This window comes from Pagrus major, chromosome 16 (genome assembly GCF_040436345.1).
Source record: "Pagrus major chromosome 16, Pma_NU_1.0".
In the NCBI taxonomy this organism is placed as follows: Eukaryota; Metazoa; Chordata; class Actinopteri; order Spariformes; family Sparidae; genus Pagrus; species Pagrus major.
In genome coordinates, this window is record NC_133230.1 from 4,051,635 (window position 1) to 4,067,134 (window position 15,500).

A 15,500-nucleotide genomic window follows, 5' to 3' on the forward strand; every position below is an offset into this window, starting at 1 on the left:
AGACGTGGAAAATAAATTGCCCCGAGTTCTAAATGATAGGGCTGTTTGTTTTGTGCGAGTTGTTTTTATTGTTGAGTTTAGTGCTGTTTTCATACTCCACTCCTCCGCTGCTCGTCTTCTCCATTACCATCATGGTACCTAAGTTGTAGAGTTAAGTGCCCCCCGTCCCAACCCCCCACTCCACTCCTCCTCATCCTTTATCTGGAGTACAAAGAGTCCACAAAAGCCTTTGATCCCCCCCTCAGAATGAAATTCTTCTATCTCTTGCTCACCCTCTTTTCCATCTCTGAAGTTGAACTCGATGCTCTCAGTGACTTCGTCCTCACTTCTACATTCACAGCATGACTTGGAGGGGGCGGGGCCGCCTGAGCGAGGGCCGCCAAAGCTTCCACCCTCTCAGAGAGCCGACTGCTTAGCAACAACCAATCAGCCTAATATTTTTGGCAGAGTCTGGCAGCCAATCGAGAGGGTGAGAGCGGGCTTTGGCGCTCTGTTTTTATTGGTGGCTGTGTGGAAAAACAATGTTTTTCTTAGTACTCTACACTTCAGCGCTGGTGGCGTGGCTGGTGATGCTCGGAGCAGATTTTTTGGGAGATAATCTTGGCTTTGATGGGGCTGAAAGACACATGGCTCATTACTGTTAAGTGATCCTATTTGCATTTTTATGCAAACCTCCAGCTCTAGTTGAGCTGTAGCAACTAGCTGGCCCAGAGCAGCAGTTGTAACTCCCTGTGAATGTGCCAGTAACTACAGAGAAACATAAGAAAAACCTTCCTAGTATTGATTTGCAGCCTCCGAAACAATCCATCTCTTAGTTTTCCTAAGGCTTTAACATCCTTGAACATGCTCCTTCCCCTTCATGACTGAAGAGTGTTCGATAGGTGAAATCAATAAGGGATTATAGCTTGTCAATAGCAGTTCACCTGCTCAGTCTGAGAGATGGATAGCGCAGGTGATGCCAGCATTAAACACACTCAGGTTAGCTGACAACTGTCGCAGTGCATGGAAATAAAAATGATGGATGATGACGAGTCCTTTTCTTTATTTTCTCAGCCTGCGCTGGGAAAGTGAACAAGTGTAACACTGTCTCTTCCCTCTGTAACTGCGGTCTAGTTGCCCTCGAGGGAGGCAGTAAAAAACTCCATATGCCCCCGTGGCCAACAGAGGGAAGCAGGTTGGGTCCCAGCTGTGTGGCGGTGGGGGCGCTCAGAGACTGCATGCGTTCTCAGCCGACCCTCGCTGGTTAAATAAAGCTAAAAGCCACGTTGACAGCGGCTCCTCTTGACAGATACAAATCAATAGTCAGAAGGTGGCCCCTGCCAGAGCTCAGGACGGGATTGACAAGCAATGCGGCAGAAGCTTAAGAGTGAGGCGAAAGGGTGGGGCCGGATGTCTCGATTAATTCAAATCAGACAGTTTTAGCCTGGAGTTACTAGACGAAACAGAGAAGAACCCGGTGAGGGATCTTGCTGTGTGGGCACATTCATTTGTAAAACTTGTACTTTACTACTGATAGAGAAAACCCTCATCAAGATAACTTTTGTTAGAGTTTCAGTAGCTTCATCTCAGTAATAATAAAAAAAAACGAATTCTCAGAGGTGAAGCGCACCGGTGCTGTGAGAAATCCTGAGCCCATACATCATCTAAGGGAAAACACTCTCACCCCCCTGCATCTTATTTCCCCTCCTGCGTCTTATTTTTAGCTGCTCACTGTGTCTCTGTCAACAATGCCGCTGAATGAAATATGTGGAAAATGCGTCAACAATAGGCGTATTCGGTATTTAAATCTTTGTATTTTGGAATCCTGAAAAACAGTTTTTGAGGAATCAAAGTAAATTTTGCCCGACAATCTTTCGTTATATCCAACGGGGGCTTTCATCCCCAGTTGTGCTTTAACTCACAGATCTGTGACAGCGGAGTTACACCAGTCTCTGAAGGGTTTTTTTGGTTGTTGTCTTAACAGCGCTGATATGGTTTGTCTCTGAGCTGTCATCGTGGGCAGTCAAGCCAATATCTGTGAGCGCTAATTTTTCTGCCAGCGTCGGAGAGCCGAGACTAATCAGAAATGTTACAAATCCATCGGCTCTGAATAAAAGACGGTCTTTGTCGACATGTAAAAACATTTATTGGAGCTCTTACATGTAAAAGGGCTTAATTTTATGGTGGTAATAACAGTTTTAAGCCCTGAGAAAAGTAGGCATATCAAATCCCCCTGTGTGCTCTTAACAGTCGCTGTTACCATCTGTTTTCAGAGCGTCGACGGTGTGTACGTCTCATACCTGAGTGCACCAGAGTCTCCTGTCTCCCCTGAAGTAAAGAGGATAATGATGAAGTTTGTTGTTACAAAGAAAAGCAAATTAGTTTCAGTACTCGTAAGAAAGGAAAAGGAGCGATTTTGTTTTGAAGACTTATCTTAAATTCAGTCCCAGGTGATTTAGGGGGGCTTTCTTTGTGAGATTCTGATAGAAGTGATACAAAAAAGGTGAAAAGTAGCACTGTGAATATAGTTCACTCACTTCTGGCTCTTTCAGCAGAGTTTACAGTCCTTATCCAGCACAGGTGCCTTTGCTGTGCTAAATGCAACATACATGATCTAAGTGGATTCCCGTCTTGGTTTGCTAACAACCGGGAACTCACAATCTCACATGTTCATATTGTGTTTTTTTCTCTATGGAAATGAGACGCCCTGTCTGGGATGTTCAGATTTTAATAATCCTCTGGTCTGGTCCCGTCTTTAATCAACATGCCACCCGAACAAGCTGACAGGAGGGGTTTGTTGTGGCACAGGTGTGCTGTTGGCTGCAGTTGAAGGTCACCCTGATTGCAAACAAGGACTGAGGATTAAAGAGAGCGAGACAACATCTGCACCGCCGCTGAACAATTCTTCACCCTTTAGTGTCTTGTCTGTGATGCTGTTAAACTCAAACCCCCGCTGGGAGGATGGCGTTAAAGGACAGCGCCGGTGTAGCTTTGTCTTCTGCACTAACAAGTGCAGGGAAGTCTTGCAAATATCGGTGCCAGCCAGGGCTGAACAGAGCGTATGTAAAGCTGCAATAGGCGTCTACTTATCTTATTAGTGAGTGTGCTGAAGTGTTTGTTGTCCGTCCACAGGTCTCTTGTGATCATCAGTACCCTGGATGGGCGGATCTCGGCTCTGGATCCTCACAACCAGGGCAGGAAGCAGTGGGACCTAGATGTCGGCTCAGGGTGCCTGGTGTCCTCCAGCCTCAGCAAACCTGAGGTACACCAACACCTATGTTTCCTTTTCCTTTATTCATTTTAATTGGGGGGGGGGGGGGGGGTGAAACCTACCTATTATCGAATGGAGCTGCAACAATTAATCGATTAGCTGTCAACCATTAAATTCATCACTGACTTTAGGGGGGAGAAAAGTCAAAATGATGATGAAGTGATCCACTTCTGTGGCAGTAAACTGAATATCGTCAGGTTGTGGACAAAACAAGACATTTGAGGCCGTCATGTTGGACTTTGGGACTACTGAATACTACAACTAATCAATTAATCAAGTAAATAATAGATGGATCAATCAACAATGAAGAGGCACACATGGAAAAATGTTGATCTAGATAAAAAAAATTACAATTAACAGTCAACGACAGCCAATTAAATAGGTTAACAGATGTTGTTCAGCTGATTACAATCTACCAGGAGATGAAAAAGTCAATTTCCTCAGTCCTGACCCGACAGGGTGAGGGTTAAGGATGCAGTCTCATCTGAGTCTTTGCCTCAAACAAAAGCCTGTCCCTTCTGGCGTTCCCTCTGCAGACAGGGAGACCAATAATTGAACTCGGTGCACTTTGAACAGCCAACCGAGGGCTAGCTTTTGCTTACATTCATCTCATGTACACACAAACACAGAACACAGCAGACATACTGTACACCCCCACATATATCTGAGAGTAGCTGTGCCGCCTGGAGGATTAGCTCTTTGTTGACTGTGGTGGTTTACACATACGAGCGCAGCAAGACCCTCGTCTGTACATGTATACAGAAGCTTACACCGCCCACACCGACATGCTGAAAGTGAAGTGTAGCCCAGAGCGAGACCGGAGCGCTGCTCTCCCAGATACATGCTAGAGACGCGCTCGTGGTTTCGCTTTGATCTGGACTCGCTCGGTGTCTGCAAGAGTTTCGCCTCGGGGAAAAAGCCTCACATACTAACAAGGGTCTGGGTGGCTGCTGAGATCAGTTTAATATTAGTCTTCTGGTGATGCTAAGGCACGTTTGAGTATAATGAACTCTCTGGCTCTGTCACATAAATGCATTTCTGCTTTATTAGGCGAGGATAACAAGAAAAAAGCAACCTAGAACCAGTTCACGAGAGCTAACACATTTTGACAGGTCAGGCTTTACAGAACAAAAGTTGGTTGGTGGGTAACTTGGATTAAAAGCCAACCCAAACTGTTTTGACTGACAGGTCTACTCCGGGAAGTACAAATGAAATAAAAAAGAAACAAGCTCTTTCAGCTGATATTCAACTATCAAATATAGAAACTTCAGGGTAGAAGAATCTCATTCAAGTGTTTAAGATCCTCCCGTATAAGTGTGTGAAGTGTTTTCTCAAGTGTGTGTGCCATTCAGCCTGCGACGTCTTGAGAGGTTCACTGAAACCTACAATTAGAAAGGAGGGAACTAATCACTGAAATCAGCTGCTGGAGTGGAAAAAAAAAAAGAAAAAACTTCTAACACGTGCTTCTCGATCTCACATGGTTTCTGCTGTGTTTGAGAATTAGAAAATCAGAATTCATGAACCCTTGTTTTTTTTTCACCTCGGCTCCTCCGAGGTTATAATGTGGAGGAGATCCCCTAAAGGTTCCTCGAAGCACTGTTAGTTTCTCCGGTCTAGACTGTGGGAGCGCAGTTATATAGCTTCTCCACTGAATGTATCAGAATGTAAATTTGACCTTGAATATAAAGTCGCACCCCGCGATGCTGAATTAAAAGATAACACGCTCGTTATATAGGAACTGCTGTTTTTGGTGATATCCTTCAACTGAAGGCATGAATAACTTGATTCTATACGGTCAGATGAAAGACTTCAACATACTTACGAATTGCTTTGAAAAAATCTTTTAAAAAGGTCGTTAGAGAAAGTGTTTTTCTTGTTGACTTCAAAGATCCACCCATCTTTGCATTCTCTCAACTTAGATCAACACATACTCGTATACACAAACTAAAAGCGTCGATACCTTTCTGGACAAACCCGATCTTTGAGTGTAAGTAAGTGTACACATACTGTACTGAACTGTATCAAAAGTATAATGACTCTTAACTGTAATAATCTTAATCCAAAGTAGAGCTGGACCAGTTTCTGTGCAAAAAAAGATGATTGGGGTCATTTTAAATGATTAAATTCCCAGTAAGTTCAGAGCACTGATGTTATTTTGGACCATAAAGTTTATTCTTGAACTGTAACTGTTACATATCTTCGTCACAAGTGCTTGATAACCACATTTGAGGGATCATCGCAAAACATATTATGTATATCAACCCGATATATCAGAATTCTTTACTCCGTCGGACATTTGCTCAGAAATATATTCTCTATTTTTCTAAACTTGCTTCTGGATTAAACTGGATTAAATACATTTTGATGGAGACCTCTACTATTTAAAATCATGGTCTAACAGTATCTCTAGAAGGTGTGACTCCAAATATATTGAATTAAAAGTGAAGTAGAGCAAAACTATGAGAACATAGTAAAAAATGTGTGTCCCTACTTCTCACAGCTGCTTTAGTGTCTCTGAGGACATCGCTTTGTTTTCCGTCTCTTAACATCTGTGAGACTTCACAAGAGGTGTCAAGCAATTCATAGAGACACACACATGTAACATCCTCCTGTCATCCTCCAGTGTGCTCGTGTTGTGACAGAGGATGCTGACTCTCTGTGGTGTGTGTGTGTGTGTGTGTGTGTGTGTGTGTGTGTGTGTGTGTGTGTGTGTGTGTGTGTGTGTGTGTGTGTGTGTGTGTGTGTGTGTGTGTGTGTGTGTGTGTGTGTGTGTGTGTGTGTGTGTTGGTCTCCTCTATCTGTGTGTTTTCACCTGTTGGCTCTCATTTGGCTGACAGAGCGGAACGAGGAGAGATGCCTGTCAGCTCCGAACCCAGTGACTCGCTGTGACGTCATTTGTTATGATCCCCGGGAGTGTGTGCTTGTGTGTGTGTGTGTTGTTTTTTTTTTTATGTTCATGTACTTTTATGTAAGTTTAACTCTAGCCTTGCCCTCTCTGCCCTCTGTAACCTGGGATGCCTTTCCGTTGTGTATGTTGGTGATGTGGGGGGGGGGGGGCTGCCACTCGTCTCCTACCCCCCCCACCACGCCACCCGAACGCCTCCAGAGCGCTTAGCAACGGTTTCATTGGTGCTTTGCCGGGTCCCTGAGACACCAGTCTGCTCGGTGATTAGAGGGCTGGGGGGGGGTCTGCTGCCGTGCCATTGGCTGGCCTCGGCACGCCGGGGAGGAAACAGCCAGTCACCTGCTGCATCCTGCGGAGTGTGTTTATGTCTCTCTTTTTTTTTTCCCCTTAGTGAAACGAGGGACAGCAGAGCCACAAACAGCATTGTCTGCAGAAAAAGAAGCCATCACTTTAAAAAAGCTAGGAGTTGCTTGAGGATGTTAGAGGGGGGTGAAGGGTGCCTGTGTGTGTGTGTGTGTGTGTGTGTGTGTGTGTGTGTGTGTGTGTGTGTGTGTGTGTGTGTGTGTGTGTGTGTGTGTGTGTGTGTGTGTGTGTGTGTGTGTGTGTGTGTGTGTGTGTGTGTGTGTGTGTGTGTGTGTGTGTGTGGTGTGGGGGGTTACATCCAGGGAGCCTGTGCCAGCGTGGAGTGAGTCATGCTGGGGGGGAGGGAGGGCGGGGTTAAGGGGATGAAGATGAAGGGGGGAGGAGGTTGGGTGATCGGGGTGGTGAGGTAATGCCACAGACCAGAGATGATGTCATCACAGCATAGACAATACACGCACACCTCTGCCGGCATGCAGCGTGAATGAATGAGGAGAATTTGATTGATCACTACACAATGGCCCGACGATTGATCGCCCGGCTGTGACTAATGTGACAAGCAATAATTCTTCCAGCGCGGGTGAAGGAAATGGAAAAGGGCCAGACGGGCGATATTTTTTGGCAGAAAGTCGATTTCTTTCCTTCCAGCCGCTGCGATTTTGTTGTGATTATTGTTCTGTGTGTTTGTGCTTACGCTCAAACCACCAGCAGCAGCAGCAGCAGCAGCAGCAGCACTCGGTCTCACACAGTCTGCCGCCTTTAAGTGGAGCGCTAGCCTTGTGGGCCAACAGTGGCACATGAGCGATGGGTGAGAGCTGACACTGTTTGACAGGATTGCTGGAGCGTCGGCAGGAGCTCACACACACACACACACACACAAACCAAACCCCCCCCACACACACACCACCACCTCACTCCCTCTGAACCTCCACCCCCACATTTCCCAGGGGGGGAATACACTGACATGATTACCATTATCGAGTAATCATCAAGTGCTCCAGCTTTCCTGAAATAGAATTAAGAAACAATATTTTATAAAGCAACACAAACAAAGAATAATTTATCACCACCAAGTGCAAAACAAATCTCTGAATCTACGTTTGACCTTACACAGTTAAGACGTGCGCTGGAGGCTCCCTCCAGCAACGGATGAATATCTCAAAATAACTGAATGGTTTTGGGATCAGAGTGATAGTGGGGTGTTTTTTTTAGAAGAAGGCGTGGGTAAGACTTGAATGAGTCTGAGTTTAAGCTCTTTAAAGATTCATAAGCATTGCGAATTCATAGATTCATGGAGGCACGAGGAGATCACGTTCATGCTGAGAAGTCAGTTTTTATGTATTTAAATCATTTAGGTTATTTTTTTAAGTGATGGGCTCTTTTTAATCTTTAATTGTATCATTCCATGAAAGTTGAAACAAAAATGCAATATCGAAGCCCTGTTCTTGTTTTGTTTTCATGTACATAACACAAATACGTAACACAAATCCCTTTCAAAAACAACAAAGACTGTTGAATAAAAACAGACGAGACAAAGACATTAAAAAACAGAGTGGGGGTGGGAAGTTCATAATAATTTCATACACAGTTCATCAAAGGATACCTTTAATTTGCTTTGATGTCGGGTGTTTTTTATAATTAGGATCATAATATTGTACTATATCTCAGACAAATACATCCATTTCCTCCCATCTTGTTTGTTGTTCGAATACTAAGCAGCTACACATTTTTAAATCGCTTAATTCTGATTGGCAGAGCAACATATTTCCATTTTAATGGAATACATTTTCTTAGCTATAGCTAGCAGGAAATTTTGTAAAGCTTCATGGCATGGATACTCAAAAGACTGAGATTTGTATATGTACCCAGCAGACATGAATTATATCAGGATCTAGTGGGAAAGGAGTAATGTAAGATAATGTTATGCTGGTCTGATGCCAACGTCCTAAAATCTGTGTCACTGCAAAAAGGATTGTAGGATTTCACTTCTTCTAAACCACAAAATAAAAGCATTTCGAGCTGTTTTGTGGATGGGGAAACATAAACTCGAACAAAAACATATAATTGAACGATGAAAGAGGTTAAGTGTAGAAGTAACATCACTTCTACATAAATCAATCTAAAGTTTCTCATCTGTTTTCTACATTTTTTGTTAATTTAAGTCTGGATTTTTGCATATAGTTAATATTTTTTAAAGCGATGTCATTTTAGGGAACAACCACTGGCCATTAAAGTCGATCCTGTAAAGTCCTTTAGCTCCGAGTACCTTGAAGTCATCAGTCTTATCTTGTCTCAGCCGTTTTTAATCACTATGCCCTAAGTGCCTTCCTTCCTTGATGGCTTCCATATAGACAGACTTGCTTGCTGTCACAATATGTCAAAGTGAGTCATCCCACATGCCACAAAAACCTCCACGGACCCATTCTAACTAAGCTGTGCCGAGACGTGATGGTTGTCAAGCCCCCAGGAAGTTAGTTCCAACAGAGAGATGGTTAATAATTTACTGAAATGTGCTGAAAGTGATAACTTACCACCTGTTCAAACTGCACTGGAGAAAATGATTGAACAGCCAGGTGACGTAAACACCGGTGTGTTATTATCTGGTGTGAGGAAGTGAGTATTGGCAATGTCTTTTAGGGCACGAGTGACCTGGAGTGAATCCTTTATTTATTTACTTGCAATCTATATGAGCGGCCGAAATTAGGGTTAGGAGCTCGGAAGGAGCCAGGAGTAGAGCCGCTGCTGAGGTGATATAGAATCTGATTAGGATGCTTCCTGGAAGTTTTCCAGGCACGATAAACTGAGGGTAGACCCCGGGGCAGACCCTGAACTTGCTGGAGGGATTGCGTATCTCATCTGGCATAGGAACGCATCAGGATCCCCCAGGAGGAGCTGGAAAGCGTTGCTGGGGAGAGGGATGTCTGGAATACCCTGCTCAGCCTGCTACCACTGCGACCTGACCCTGGTTAAGCAAAAGAAAATGGATGGTTGGATGGATCTTGTTACAATGCAATGTTGTGCTGGGAAACCTTGGATCCTGGTATTCATGCGGATGCCACTTGACAAGTAGCACTCACCCAAACATCGTAGTAGCCCGACCTCCCACCCCCTTTGCAATGGCACTCCCAGAGCTTAGTGGCCCCCCAGCCACACAGCAGAAACCACTTGGAAATGACCCATGGTATGTGATAAAGAGCTTAGGGCGTCAAATTTCCTTAAATCCCAATCTGATCAAGCATCTGTGGTAGGTGGTAGGTGGTAGGTGGTAGGAAAAAAGTCTGATCCATTGAGGCCCCACCATGGATCAGACTTTGCTCTGAAACTGTAAAGGCATCTCTGGGGGTCCTGTGGGTTGCAGCGTGTCCAATGGATGCTTGCTCGGATTGAGATCTGCAGAATTTTGAGGCCAGGTTGATGCATTTCGATGTTGTGGCTGATTGGTGTGTATAGATAATACAAACTCTTACATAACTTTTGGCAACTTCTGTTTGTTTTTCCTCAGTTTCACCTCATGCTGAGCTGAGTGTTGTGTAGACCAGTCAGTGTAGAAATCAGTGGAATGGGATCATTAGTGTCTGTAGCAGATGAAGAAGACGAGCAGCTGAGGGAAGAGATCTGGGGTAAATGGTGTCAGAACACCGGGCTGGATCAGAGACAAGGATTAAGGCATCAGGAGCGGGATGACTCATCCACGGCTCTAATAAGTTCCCCTCTGCTGTAAACCTCTTTGCACCCCCTCAGCCATTCCAGCATGGTGTGATGTGATGGTCAGATTGTTAACCCCTCCTCCTTTCACTTGCTAAATTTATCCTCATCTTGTCTCCAAACCACCCCCGCCCCCTCCCAATCTAAAAAGATGACATCACCTCTGCTCCGGGCTGTGCTCTGTAGTAAATCATTCTGCCACACATGTCTCCCCTCCTGGCATTTTTTTTTAATCCACCACTAAGCAACTGCTGTGACCTTTTTTAGAGTCTGATAGGATTTCCAAATCAATGTGAATGACGGGTCACTGGTTCGAGACCGGCCGCTCCGTGTGTCCGTCACTTTTGGAAGTTTTCATTAATGATTAAAGTAGGACGAACAACTCGCTAATTGGGTCCAAAACTGTCGTTATGTCACTGTTGAAAAGTGAGTCACAACGTGGATATCCAAATAAACTCTCGATGACGGTCTTTGTTTTCTTCAAGCACTTCAGTCATTGTTACACAGTCGTCCACGCACCCCCTGATGAGCTAAAGCTGAGGAGGTTAAATCAGGATTAGGCTCAGGTTTTTGCAATGATGTCATGCTCGCTGCCCCCCCTACAGCGAGCACCTAACAGCGCGCACACACATTATCCACGGATGCACACTTTTATAAGGATCCAGGTTAATTACTTAGCCTCTTAGTTGTGTAATGGTCCCAAGCCCTGCAGTGGATTGAGTCCAAGTGTGCGGGGGCTAAAAGCTGCTGCTGTGTGGGTGGATGTGTGTCGGGCCAGTGTTGTCTGTGTGGGCAAGTGTTTTTGTGTTTGAACGATTGTCTGTCTGAGCTGAAAACGACTTTTCAAAACTGTAAAAGATATTACAGGAGGGTTTAATGTGTGTTAAAAGCTGTTACATCAGACAGAAGTAATAAAAGTTCGGAATCGTTTCTTTTGCTCGTTGACACTGGAGCAAAGTGTCGTAATGAGTGGTGGCAACAGTACTTCACATGCTGTTCTGCGTATCACGGGCTTGTTAGACGACTTTAGTAGGGAGTCCAGGTCTGGTACAGCATCATCTATATTATTAATGTGCGGCAGGCAACAGGCAAATCAAGATAAACTTGCACAGAAGCAGAAGATTTCATAACAGTGGGTCAATTTTATTGATATAGCCTAGATGGCTCAAATTAAGTGGCTTTAAATCTTTACAGCATAAAAAAACCCTGTCCTTTGATGCTTGATTCAGATAAGGGCTGCAACTAATGCTTCAATTTCATGCTGATTTCACTTAGTCATTTTTGGTTAATCTGACAGTTGTTGAAATATTTAGTCCAAAGTGACGTCTCCACATTGCTTCTTCTGTCCAGCAGTCCAAAACTTGAAGGCCCCTAATTCACAGTCATGAATGGAAAAACAAGCAGCAAATCCCTGCATTTAAGATGCTAGAACCACCAAATATTGGACATTTTTGTCTGGAAAATGAGTAAAAATGATTGATCGATTATCATAAACTGTTGTGGAACCATCTGCTCGAGAGAACAAGCCCCACAAAAGCTGGCTAACCCATAAACTATAAGCATCAATAGGGGCCAAGCCATGGAATGAAAAAAAACCTTTTTTTTTCTGTTGGGATATACGTTACTAACTCCAACAAACCAATTTCTTCGTCCCTGCAGGTGTTTGGCAATAAGATGGTCATCCCTTCACTGGACGGTGCCTTGTTTCAGTGGAACCGGGACAGGGAGAGTATGGAGGCAGTGCCTTTCAGCGTGGAGTCCCTGCTGGAGTCGTCCTACCGAATCGGAGAGGACACGGTCTTGGTTGGGGGCAAATCCCTTACTACCTATGGCCTGGGGGCCTACACTGGCAAGGTCAGTGAAATCACTTCCACTAAGTTTTCATTGTGCTTTATAAAGAATAAAATGCCATTTTTTTCTCCTGCGTTTTACCGAGAGAGTGAGTTAAAGTAATCACAGCAAATGTCTTTGAAAGAGGCCAACACAAACATGTCCTCACCACATTAACACAGTAGAATAACCCTCTTTGTAATTCCCCCCCTCATCTCGTTCGTCTCAGCTTCGGTACATCTGCTCCGCGGTGGGCTGCAGTCGCTGGGGGGAAGACGAGCTGGAGAGCGAAGACGTGCTGCTGCTGCAGAGGACTCAGAAGACTGTGCGAGCCATCAGGCCCCGATCAGGGATGGAGAAGTGAGTTTTATTTAATCAGTCGATCAATCTGTCGTTGTCAGTCAGCCAGTCAGTCAGTCAGCGCGAGTCACGGAGCAGCTACTGTAGCTTGTGTGGCATTTCAGGAAGCGTCGCAGACACTCGATTGACTTTCTGTCAGTGGTTTGAAATAAAGTCAGGTAACTTTTCAGCCACTTAGAACATTAGTACGTCTCCTTTTTTTTACCTGACGATACTGATTATTTTAACTGAATATATTTGATGTTATACAATTTTTCTATGTGAGCAAGAAGTTAAATTTAATATCAGTTTCCTACCATCTGTAGTTATATTCAGCAGGCATTAGGTTGACCCTGATAACTGTAATCATCACATACAATATTACACTTGTAGTAGTTTTTACAATCGTGTATTATCACCTGTTATATTAGGTGGAACTTCAGCGTTGGAAACTTTGAGCTGAAGCTCCTCCCTGAGATGCAGTCTGGAATTAACTTCCTGGAGGGAGAAGTTGCGAATGGAGACACCTGGAGGGAGAGCGTGCGGGTCATCGCCGACGAACCGAAAGAGAGGGAGCAGACGGAGGACCAGAAAAACCAGAACCAGCATCTGGACCTCGTCATCAAAGTGTCTGTTCCCGATTGGAAGGTCATGGCCTTCAGTCCCGAGCCTGATGGACAGCTGGTCTGGGAACGTCAGGTGAGATATTATAAAGTTCACTATGAGCTTGAGTGCTGTGGATTATTTGAACTCCCTTGAGAGCGGTGCTTTATGACCCTCAGTCTGGAAATCAATGAACTTCATCGACTCATTCTTTATCACCTGTGTTGTGTAGTTCTGCACACCCATCGCTTCGGCTTGGCTGGTGGGTGGTGGCAAAGTCACGCCAATCGCCCTGTTTGACGACAACGCCTACAGCAGCCAGGCCGAAACTGATGAGGAGGAGGATGAGGACGATCCAACGAAGACCAGAGGAGCTGCGGAGTCCAGTGTTTACCTCGGTACGTTCATACACATGCGGAGATGCTCACACTGCATGTTTGTGTTCATTTCTAATGTCTATCTGCATCATTTCTTCTAATGGGTACCAGTGAATCGAGTGCATGTGTAACCCCTTTGCCCTTGGTTTACAGGGATGTTCCAGGGACAGCTCTACCTCCAGTCCTCTGTGAGGATCACTGAAAAGTTCCCTTCTCAAGCTATTGCGTCTGAAAAGGACATAATTCCTCTCCCCACTGTCAAATGGAAGCCTCTAATCCGTAAGTCCACACGTCCCTAAGCATCGAGTGCCCTGTCTAATCACCAAGGCAACTTAGTTTATGAGCAGTGACCAAAGACTGACTTCATTATTGTGTCTTTAACCACAAAGTCATACTGTAGCTTGTTTTTAAGAAACATTTGAATTAATCAATAACCTTTTGGTCTTGCTCCCTTTTTGCTCTGGGCTTGGTCTTTATTCCCCCTAATGTTTGACTATCCTCCAGTAGTCATGTCGACTCATTTGATCGCTCTCTCTACTGAGATCGAAGGACTTATTCATCTTGTCCTTGACACAGATTCCCCATCTCGGACACCGGCCCTGGTCGGCTCTGACGAATTCGACAAGTGTCTGAATAACGACAAGTTTTCCCATGATGAGTACAGCAACGGAGCACTGTCCATCCTCCAGTATCCATATGGTAAGAACCTGATACTGTGGACATGGGCTGGGAAAGACAGCAACAAAGTGAACAAAACCCTGCTCACTGATTTCTTCTTCTCCTCCCTGCAGACAACGGCTACTACTTCCCCTACAGCAAGCGTTACAGGGAGAAGCGTGACAGCGCCGTGAGCCTGATAAAGGGAAACGGGGCGGGTGGAGAGACTCGCAGGAGAAAGGACCCCGTGCTGCTACTGCCCTGGTGGAAGGAGATCCTCGGCACCATCGTCTTCTGCATCGCCGCCACCACCTACATCGTCCGCAAGTTCTTCCACCCCCCTGCCCCTGTGGCCTACGTGAGGGTAAGACCACGGACACAGCCTTTCAGCAAGAATACCATACCAACCGTGACTGCTGATAGTTATTCATGTCCCTTAATGTTAATTTGTGAAGACACTGCATGCAACAACTACCCAAAAAGCTTGTAAAACTGTTTTATACTTGTGAAACTTTGCTCGAGTTAAAAGTAATTTAATAAATCTGTGATGTAAGTGTGAAGTCTATGGGCTTGACAGGAACTTGTGGGCGAGGCATATTAAGTAAGTCACAAAACCAGAAAGTAAACCCAGAAGTTAGAGACCTTTTTGCCGTAATGTGCCTGAAACCAGCACTATAGACGGCGTTTGACCTAAAAGACGATTTGAGGCCAAAACAACAAGGCCTTAAACCAGGGATTGACCCTGTAAATTCTCTATTTTTAAAGCAAGATAAAAATAGGTGGTTCTTCCCAGTTATTTTAACATAAGTGCATTGATTTTTATCGGTATGTCTTGTCACAAAAGAGCTTGAAAACATTTTCTGCCCCATTAAAAAGAGCAAGAAGAAGTTCATCTTGTTTTTTTAATCCATGTGACACTTCTAATTTTCCTCACTGTCTCTTCGCTGTGTCCCCCTTCTGTCCCTCAAAGCAACGGAAAGAGTCGGAGACACAGTGCCAGACAGACTCCAAGTTTGACCTTGAGGTTGTTGAATCCAAAGAGCCGGTTGCCATGGAGACCCGTTCCAGCGAATACGTGTCCAGGTAAGTCTGTAACAGCGGCAGAAACATGTTCGGTGTAAATGTTTTTTTTTTGTCATGACTCAGGAGAACTTCATGTAACACTACCACTGTGCCGGGGATTGTTATCCTCACACTTGAAAGACGAGTCTCACCCTTTCAAGGTGTAGCTACAGATTTCGGCACTGTTACCATGGTGACCACCGGTCTTCCCAGCCTGCCTTGATAGGACAAGGCAGAGATGGGAGATACGACTCGTAGTAGTGCATGATTGGATAACTCAGCTGTTTGCCATCAAATGAAAATGACCTTGGCCCCTGCTGAGCCCACCATACCCAGCAGCATCTGGCACGGGGTCGGAGTGTCACTTTACATCACTGTCAGCACATTGTCAGAAGTCTTTTTTGTTATTTCG

General features: G+C 44.9%; 1 protein-coding gene across 1 annotated transcript in view; it reads left to right on the forward strand.

Moving 5' to 3' along the window:
• The window catches only part of eif2ak3 (eukaryotic translation initiation factor 2-alpha kinase 3), a 33,526-nt gene that overhangs the window by 7,749 nt on the left and 10,277 nt on the right, over window positions 1-15,500 (forward strand). Inside the window, exons 2-10 of the mRNA XM_073483385.1 lie at window positions 3,112-3,241; window positions 11,880-12,074; window positions 12,280-12,410; window positions 12,821-13,088; window positions 13,225-13,390; window positions 13,523-13,648; window positions 13,946-14,068; window positions 14,161-14,390; window positions 14,997-15,109. Coding sequence (XP_073339486.1) covers window positions 3,112-3,241; window positions 11,880-12,074; window positions 12,280-12,410; window positions 12,821-13,088; window positions 13,225-13,390; window positions 13,523-13,648; window positions 13,946-14,068; window positions 14,161-14,390; window positions 14,997-15,109 — 1,482 coding nt within the window. The remainder of the gene's footprint in view (window positions 1-3,111; window positions 3,242-11,879; window positions 12,075-12,279; window positions 12,411-12,820; window positions 13,089-13,224; window positions 13,391-13,522; window positions 13,649-13,945; window positions 14,069-14,160; window positions 14,391-14,996; window positions 15,110-15,500) is intronic.